Raw genomic sequence first — 9,455 nt, forward strand, 5'->3', positions numbered from 1 at the left:
AACATAATCCATGTTTCATTATGCGTGTCTCTCTGTGTGTATGTATGTGTATAATGTGTGTGTAATAGATATACATACACACACTCGGAGTCATGTTCTTTTTCCCTTTAATATGCACAGTAGGTCCACAAGCCTTTTATAGCTTTTTGAATGGTAAACTTCAGGCATCCGAGTAGGAGAATGAAACCAAGAAGTGACCGACCTACCTCTAAAGGGAGCTGCTCTGTGTGTGAGTGTGCTTGTGTTGTGTGCGCGTGTGTGTAAGGGCTATGTGCTGCAGCATATCAGCCTTTTGTCATCCTGCCAGGATTGGACTGTACCGTGCTGCAAAGTCAGGAAAATTAACTGGGAACATGGGCGAGGAGAGCTCACTCAGTCCTTTTCTTTGTAATACTAGATTTATATTGCAGTTCTGCTAAATGTAGATTCTTTCAGAAACTAAAAATGTTTTAAGATTAATGTAGAACAAAATGATAAAACAGGAATGGTCTGGTGACATTATTTTGACGTGATTGGCTGAGGATTATGATGTAATAGGTTACAGTGCAGCCCCTTATAGGTTTTAAAATTAATTTCAAGACACCCTTACAAAGAGCTTGACACTTTTCTTGTATCTGAGCTTACTCAGTGAAACTCATACTGTTTGGAATATGTAAGAACTGGATATAGAATATCCTAAGACAGATATAAATTGTGGCACAGACTTGATGTTTTACATAGAAATGGATCCATGAGGTAAAACTGCAGTCTTATTATGGAAGACTTAATTAATTTTGGTCTCTACAATAGCTGCTGAAAAATTCTTAGTGGATATATAGGGTTCCTTTACTTTGTCATTGATACAAATATATTTTTCTTTTTTCCTTTTTTCCATAAATTAGAATTAAATTGTGTTTTAGTGCATGGTTATAGTAATTAGAATCATAACCTGTAGAAATACCTGTCTGCTTACTTAATTGAATTTTTACTGAATTGACCTGTTTCTGTTTTGATTTTATTCTGTCAGATGTAGTTCTAGCTCTGCTATTTATATCATAAAAAATTTGCATTTCTTTTATTATTATTATTATAGCTATCTCTGTTCCACACTATGACTAAAGGAGATGCTATAATAACACTTTTATTTCCTGAAACAGTGATTGCAAATCATTGTTTTGGATTGTTTGAGGAAAAACAAATTTTAAAATCTAGCAATATTAATTGAATACCTGATATTGCATCATTTTTTCATATCATATAAAAAATTATGCTTTCTTGATATTCATTGCAACTTTAAAAACATCGTCTGTTCTAGCTGGTCATATACAGACAGGGATGTTCATAAGGAACGTTGTACTTACTGGAGAACTAAAAGAGTTGGGTTGATTTTTAATCCTGATTCCAATTCTCCCTTGCTACTAAGTCAGGAGTGCTGCAGTATCTTCTCTGGCACCCACTGGTATATATATGCAGCTTTAACATTGAAAAAAGTAGGATATGGTTTTTAACCAGTCCTGGCATTTGGAACACAATTTATTCTGTAGAATACTAAGATTAACACAAGAGATATTTGGGTCACAGATGGATTTCTTAAAGTGGTTTTTGGCAAATCATCACACAGAATGTTGAGGATCACAGAAACCCAATTCTTCTTCTTAAAATAAACAGTATCGCTGTGGGTTTGCATCTTTTGTTACTCAGCTTCTAGGTGAGGAAGCAGCATCATTACATAGGAGAAAAAAAAAATTACGTGTTTTCTTATTTATATTCACCTGAAGATAGTAGAAGAAGTTAAAAGCAAACTTTAAAGACTGTTAGTGATGGAAAATTCTGGTTTGTAACTATTTTTTTTTCTCATTCATGTAATAATGTGTAATTTCAAGGAATATATGGTCAGGTTTTCAATGAGTTATAATCAACTTTTTCCCCCTTCATCTGCAGCAGAGCCTCCTAAGCCACTGAAACCTAATACTGTCATTACAAGATGCTGAATGGTACTGGGCAGATATCTCAAGGTAAATCAGCTCAAGACATGTACTTCTTATGTTTGGCTTTATGTTCTTGCTGTTATTCTATGTGTATGTGTAACCGGTTCTTTTTAGAGAGATTCCAATGTACAAACCAGAGCTCACACAAGGAAAAAAAAAAGTTAACTCTGCTTTATTACGAAGTCTTGCTAAGCAGTTCCCAAATGTCCCAAAAGTTACTTCAGAGAGTCTTACCACCCCACAGATCGTACTACCACCACAGAGCAGCAGGATAATGAGGAGCCACATCGGTACGGCACAGTGCCTTCAGGGTGTCCTCTGTATCTTCAAAGTGCGCTCATGTCTCTCTCCCTCTCCGGCCCGAGACAGCCCCCTTATATCCTGCACCGGATTGAGTGGAAAAGTACAGGCTAGAGTCGCTGCACGCATGGCCAGCGCATGCAGCGAGCCCCACCAGGCTCATGATCCAGCTTTGCTAACAGCATCTTTCTGATATGCGACCACATTGTTGCACTCCCTTCTTGTTGTTTTCTTCTTTGAAGGTCAGGTTCTCATGGATATGCACATAGTTTTTGCAGCAACAGTACTGAGTTTCTTTCTCTCAGCACGTATACTGGGTTTGGTTCAAATAGTAATTTTTCATCGTGTCTCACTCGGACCATCCTCTGTTATCCCTTACACAGTATGTATTCTTCTTCAGTATAGAAAAATTACAGTTATAAGAGCCATTTTTAGGATGTTTTCCAACACAAGCATATTACAGTTGGTTTTATTCCAAACATGACTAAAAAGTTACTGGCAGTCAGTTAGAATGTAATATGTGAAATGGTTTGGTGATTGTTCTGTTATTTTAAGACAGCTATATGAAATGCTAGCATGAAAGGACAATGCCAAGATATAAGTATTTTCTTCTTGTCTTTCATCTAGAACCTCAACTGTACTGAACCTCAACTGAACCTCAAACAGGCCTGTTTTCTCCATTTTGTAAGGCTCTGCAGAAAGAATGTGCTCTGGTAAAGGGATATTGAAATCTTTCTGTTACAACATACTGAAGTGTTTCTGTGATACAAGCCAATAAATCATCCCCTCTTTGATAACAAATGTAATAGCAATTATTTTATTTTCAGGAAATTCAAATGAAAAGAACAGCTATCGAAGCATTTAATGAAACAATAAACATATTTGAAGAGCAGTGCCAGATGCAAGAAAGATACAGTAAGGAATACATTGAAAAATTTAAACAGGAAGGAAATGAAAAAGAAATACAGAGGTCAGCATTTATATTTCAAATTGTATGATTTTGAAGAAAGAAACAATGCCAAATATAGATCCGCCTAAAACTAAAGCAAGCTGGCAAGTTTAAAGTTGTTCAGTTATAAGCACAGCAAGCCTCAAATGGGGTCGATGTGAACTTGCAAAACATGTACCTATATCTAGAGAAATAATCTATTATCTTAAATGTCTACATGATAAAATAGCAGATATAAAGTCATGAATAAGACTTCATCAGACTATAATCTACCACATTATTCCATTCAGAATTATGCACAACTATGAAAAACTGAAGTCTCGAATAAGTGAAATTGTGGACAGCAGGCGTAGATTAGAAGAGGATTTAAAGAAGCAGGCAGCTGAATATAGAGAGATAAACAAGCATATGAACAGCATTAAGCCAGACCTCATACAGCTGAGGAAGACAAGAGATCAGTACTTGATGTGAGTATCATTATTAATTAGCAAACTTTTTTTAAAAGTGTTTTTTTTATTGGCATCCAACTTCTGTGTCTAACAATTAATTTTATTTGCAATTATTGTCCAGGTGGCTAACTCAAAAAGGTGTTCGGCAAAAGAAGCTAAATGAATGGCTTGGAAATGAAAATACAGAAGAATGAGTATTAAAAGATTTAAATATTACTGGTACTTCAAGTCATCTTACACAAGTGAGATAAAGCATATTTAATTCCAGGACCACACAGAGGAAATCTCAAGCCTAGCTCTCCAGTAACAATGCACACTGTTAACACATGGCAGCCTACATAACACAAGTATTAGAAAAGACTGTCTCACCCACTACTCTGCCTTTATTCATGGAAATGCATAATCAAGTTACTGTAGCAAAGCACTGGAATTTAACCTGTGTCTTTATTCTTACCAGCAAAATGAAGATCATAAGGCATTATTATCTTGTAGAGATGTCATATGGATAGAGAAATCGTTCAGAAGGTCTCTTAGGCATGGGTAGGCTGTTTCCAAATTTCAAGCGTTGGTACCATGATGCAATCTAGTATAGTGGTACCCACATCAATATATCACATCGCTATTGGAGATGATAAAATCGTGTATGCTGAAGAACGGTCCTTCTCTGTTTGTATGGTCTGGTTAATTTTTCTGGAAATGGCAGGATAGTATCCTGTCATTTTAGCAATTCAGTTTAGTATAGGTTCTGACTGTGGCTTGGCTACTGAATGCGTTTCACTTTATTCCTGGGAAAAAAGCAAAAAGCACCCAGGTGGTGCAAATGTAGACCAAATTTAAACAAAAGCAAGCCACAAAATAATATCAAAAGTGCAGTAACAGTGAAGAATGAACATAGAAAACCAAAGTTGTCTGAGTAATATTCATATCAACATTTTCTGCTGATTTAGTTTCCTGTGCATGCCTTTCACACTGCCTGGCTGAACATATAGCAAAAGCAGCACACTGACAATGACTGTTTTGTGGATTTACATTTACAACTTTGTCCACATTAGTGGTCTATTTTAATTCGGCTTGGTTTACTGAGTCTCCTACTGTTATCCTGGAAATTGTGCATCTCTGCTGCAGCTGCATTGGTAGAAGCAGGGGATAAAAATGGCATACACATTTTAAAGCCATGTTGTTCGCTCAGTCTTAGCACAGCTCAAAGATGATATGATGGAGAATATATAGACACCTGTCTCCAGTGGTACTCCCATCAGTTAAATGGTAGACAAAGAACAATGCCAGGTCATGGTTTTAACATAGCATAAAATAATAAGTGAAACTGTTTAAAGAAAATCTTCCTTTTCTCTCACTCTGTGACTCTCCTTGACAGCGAGTCTGGTAAGTGCTCAGGTTTCTGCTGAAAAATTAAACTTTTAGAATATGACTTTTTTCTAAAGTTGTAAAGCAGAAAAAATCAGTATAATGAGCAGCAATAAAAATAGGAATCCCTTTCTCTAGGTGCTGGTTGAAAATAGAGCCACTGCTGAATGCATTTGAATATCTTGCAGGACAAAGGAGTACGATGGGATAAGGGAGCCAGAAACAGTGTCATCTGAAACAAAAGCACCCTTCTTTCTGAAAAATTGAATTCTGTGTGTTCTGCATGAGATTGATGATTTCTGTAGACTACTTTGAGAAACTTCAGAAAGACAGAACTGTGGATGAGTGAGAAGTCATGTTTTCTTAGAGCAAGGAAAACTGATTAAAAACCTATTAAAGAAAGAATAAATTCATTATCCAAACACAGACTGATTGCAAGCTGAGTAGGAGAGGCAGGGCCCACCAGCACAGGCTGCTGGGCAAGTGGGGAGCTCTGGAACTGCAGAATATCAAAGTGGTGTCCACACAGCTGAACTGGAGACGTCTTCTTTCCTGGTGGACTTTAGCTCGGAGGGTTCTATATAACTCTGAATTAGCTTTATAGTTGGTGGCTGTTTTGGTAGAGAAGGCCCTATGTTATATGTTCTTCTCATAATCTGATTATAAGGAGAGAGAACATGTTACTATTCCACCCTTTCCACAAAGCCATCTCCCCTATGAATAATTAACCTGTCTACCTATATGACTGCTCATAGCTTTCCCAAGCAGCAGCTGTAGTCGATGCATTGCATGATTTTTCACTGCTGACCAAGCATTCTGATCTTTGGAAATGAAGATGACTTGATTTCATCGGGCTTGCTATTTACCAAAACAGTGAGCAACAGTAGAAATACTGAAGTGCTCGTAGCAGATTCTGAAAGATAACACAGCATCCTTTTATATCCTTCTTCAGATTTACATGAGTGTATTTAAAAGAAACAAGAACCAGAACTTATATTTTATTTTTATTCAGTGGTCGAAATGTTGCAGTATTACATGGTTTACATCCCTAGTTTTACCAGGGAGGCATCCTACTAACCACTGACTTTTTTTGTTTTATCAAGTAATATGAAAGGGGGACTATTTAATTCATGGATTTTGCTCTACAATGTGTTTCACAAACACATTTTGTCCTATTTCAACAGCCAATACTCTATGGTAGAAGATGAGGAGAACTTGCCCCATCATGATGAGAGAACATGGAATGTGGGAAATATCAATAGAAGCCAAGCTGAAAATCTGCTGCGGGGAAAGCGAGATGGAACATTCCTTGTTCGAGAGAGCAGCAAGCAAGGCTGCTATGCCTGCTCTGTTGTGTACGTGCTCTAATTTGTGAATGATGTAACCAACATTTGAGTCACCTACCTCGAGCCAGGGGCAGACACACACTTGCATATGCATGGATCCCATTGGATCTTTGGGCTTAGAAGCAGACTAGCAAGTCCTGAGGCCATCCTTATTGCTGCTCCATTTTCTACACAGCTCAAACCTGTGCCACTCCCACAGATGAGCCTCATGGAAAAGACGTGAAACCAGCGTATGGATGCACTCCTTTATGTGCAGCTGCTAAGTCCTACCTATCTCCTACCTCCCTAAGCTAACACAACATCTGGGAATTTGGGTTAAACCTAGGCTTTTACCATTATCCCACCACAGAAGACAGGAATTCTATGTAGTGACTAGCACTTGAAGATTTATTGCCAATACCGTATTTTCTAGCTTAACTTTACTGTACTGACAAAGTAAAAACTGTTTGTTTTTTCTTTTTTTCCTCTTTAGGGTGGATGGAGAAGTAAAGCACTGTGTGATAAACAAAACACCTACTGAGTATGGATTTGCAGAGCCATATAACTTGTACAACTCACTCGAACTGGTGCTACATTATCAACACACATCACTCATGCAGCACAATGACTCTATCAATGTAACACTAGCCTACCCAGTATATGCACAGCAGAGGCGATCAAGATCTTAATACTCTGGGTTATTTATTTTTTTCCTAAAGAAAATATTTGACAACATTGAGGCCTTTGTAGAGAGAAAGCTCCTTTCAGCCTTACTCAAGAATTTGAGCTGCAGAATCAACACTATCTGTCTTCAGATGGGACTAGAGCTTTCCTTCACAACTGCAGTTGGTGAGATCACAGTATTAAGCTGTGAACATGTGTTTCTAGTCTGAAGTGATTTTTTTTTAATTAAGAAAAGAAAAACAAAAGAGAGAGAAATCCTAACCTGATCTCCCTGCAGAGACATAGAGGCCTTTAACCATGGTGCTTGTTTACGACCACCTCTGAAGCTTTACCAGCTAAAACATTGGATTCTCCAGACACAAGGTGTAAGAGGTCTTTGTCATTCGGTTATTGGAATTTCTTGATCAAGACCTGGCTTGGATCTGGTGTTGCTGCACTCAGTGGATCAAGACACGCAGCACTGTTGATTTTTTTAGTTTCTGGTGAATGTAGCAGAATGGCACTTTCATTTCTAATGGACACTTTAAAAGGGCTTCAGTTACAGTAAGTTGTTCAGAGGAATTGTAATAGCGAAGTGCCAGGAGGTGTTTTGTTTTAAGAACATATTTAAGACTGAAGAAAACAGGACTTTCAATGGCATACAGTATATAATAATGTACATAGTATTGGATGACTATCATTGATGGAAACTGTCAATACCAAACTGCTGCTCTTTTCCCTTTTCTGTTTGCTGAAAGCTGAATTCTTAGACCATGCTATGCAATATTCAATTTTCTTTAGGCTGTAATCTTCTCTCAAGCATATCTACAGGTTAAGCTTGCTTTTCTTTCTTGTTTCCTTGTTGTCTTTTTTCTTTCTTTCTTTTGCCTGGGAATATTTTTTCCTGATGATTATTTTTTGTTATTCATTTTGTTGTTTGTTTTTTTTAAAAAAATGTACAGGAAGCCAACAAGAGTTGGCTTCAGAATTAAAACTATGAAATATTTTACAATTTTCTTTGTATAGAATAATGAGCTACTAGCTCAAAGTTTTAAAAGTTCATAATTTTTTTTTACTGAATATTTTGTTGGGCAGTGCCTGATAAGCTTCAAAGCTGCTTTATTCAATAAAAATTATATGAACATTACAAAAGATCACTGAGTCCAAGAATATTGTTTCAGAGATATCTTTAGAACACGGTACTGCGCTATGTTTGCTTCTTGCAGCATATTGAACTTCTATCATGATTATCTTTGTATTTGGAAGATGAAAAACTGTGTATCCTTCTCTGATAGTGACTGCAGAAAAAACAGAAAAATGTGGGAATAGAGAGCAGCATAGGTCTGTTTGACCTTGATGAGATAAAGCTGTGTCCTTGAGAGAGGGCTTGAGAGAACAGGAAAACAAGTAAGAATCAGCAAGAAACAGGACGTGAGAATGAAGTTGTTGCTCCTCGTGAACAGACAGCAGAAACCAATCGGAAGAAGTAGAGAAGCGCATGGCAGTCGACCTTCAACCTATCAGCAGGACACAACTTGCGCGGGGAGAGCGTGTATAGCTATAAAGCCTGTCAGATTGTTGCAATAAAGGTCTTTGGTCTGTACCCTGCCAGAGTCCGTGAATCCATGCTCCACAGAAAATTTTTTACTGGGGAAGATTATTTGGATTTCAGAATGAATCTGTTCTTCAGAGTAAATAAATGACTTCTTGACCTATTGTGGCAGAATTTTTGTCAGCATGTCAAGGTATTTTCATTTCATATGAAGGAAGTTTCTCTAAACTATTGCCTGGATTTTTTTGTATTAGTATTGTGAAAAAAATCTCCCACCTTTACTCAGAACAATTGGATACAACATAGAGCTAATTAAGACTGGAAAATGTCTTTTGAAAATTATTAGGCTTTCATATTTAACATTTTGGATTTTTTTTTGTAAGTTTGTAGACCGAGACAGTATCAAAGTGAACACTTCTATCATTTCAAGCACCAGAGACTACTTATGGTTTAGTTAAAGGAAACAAATACATGAATCCCGCTAAAGCAAATTTATTAGGAATTCTGGGACAATTCACTGAGTGGTTTTCAGTGATTATTTACTGTCCTGACCACTGAGGAAATTCACACATTGCAAATTGATAAAGTAATGAAGTTCAGAGAAATCTTGGAAAACTTTTGACTAAATGAAGATATGAATTTATTCTTCCCCTGAGATGCAAAGGGAAGACTCATTACTGTTAGAGTTGCACACACAATCAAAAGAGTAAGACCCATGGAGTTTTCTCATAATAGCTGTTTTAGAGATACATGTGTTTTAATTAGAATCATAGAATTGGGTTGGAAGGGACCTTTAAAGGTCATCTAGTCCAAGCCCCCTGCAGTAAGGAGGGACATCTTTAACTAGATCAGATTGCTCAGAGCCTCATCAAGCCTGGCCTTGAA

The 9,455-nt window shown here is 37.2% G+C and overlaps 1 protein-coding gene across 19 annotated transcripts in view; it reads left to right on the forward strand.

The window, feature by feature from the left end:
* The window catches only part of LOC141735462 (phosphatidylinositol 3-kinase regulatory subunit alpha-like), a 72,521-nt gene extending 63,900 nt beyond the window's left edge, over positions 1 to 8,621 (forward strand). For 9 of the 19 annotated variants that reach the window (XM_074568305.1, XM_074568300.1, XM_074568296.1 and 6 more), the window contains 5 exons: positions 1,921 to 1,994; positions 3,095 to 3,237; positions 3,507 to 3,683; positions 6,215 to 6,385; positions 6,849 to 8,621. In XM_074568305.1, coding sequence (XP_074424406.1) covers positions 1,971 to 1,994; positions 3,095 to 3,237; positions 3,507 to 3,683; positions 6,215 to 6,385; positions 6,849 to 7,044 — 711 coding nt within the window. In that variant the 5' untranslated portion in view covers positions 1,921 to 1,970 and the 3' untranslated portion in view covers positions 7,045 to 8,621. Of the gene's footprint in view, positions 1 to 1,920; positions 3,238 to 3,506; positions 3,684 to 6,214; positions 6,386 to 6,848 lie in introns of all 19 variants that reach the window. The other 10 variants (XM_074568313.1, XM_074568309.1, XM_074568307.1 and 7 more) reach the window with 5 other exon arrangements.
* Positions 8,622 to 9,455: the final 834 nt, after the last annotated feature.

The sequence above is a fragment of the Larus michahellis genome, chromosome W (genome assembly GCF_964199755.1).
Source record: "Larus michahellis chromosome W, bLarMic1.1, whole genome shotgun sequence".
Taxonomy (NCBI): domain Eukaryota; kingdom Metazoa; phylum Chordata; class Aves; order Charadriiformes; family Laridae; genus Larus; species Larus michahellis.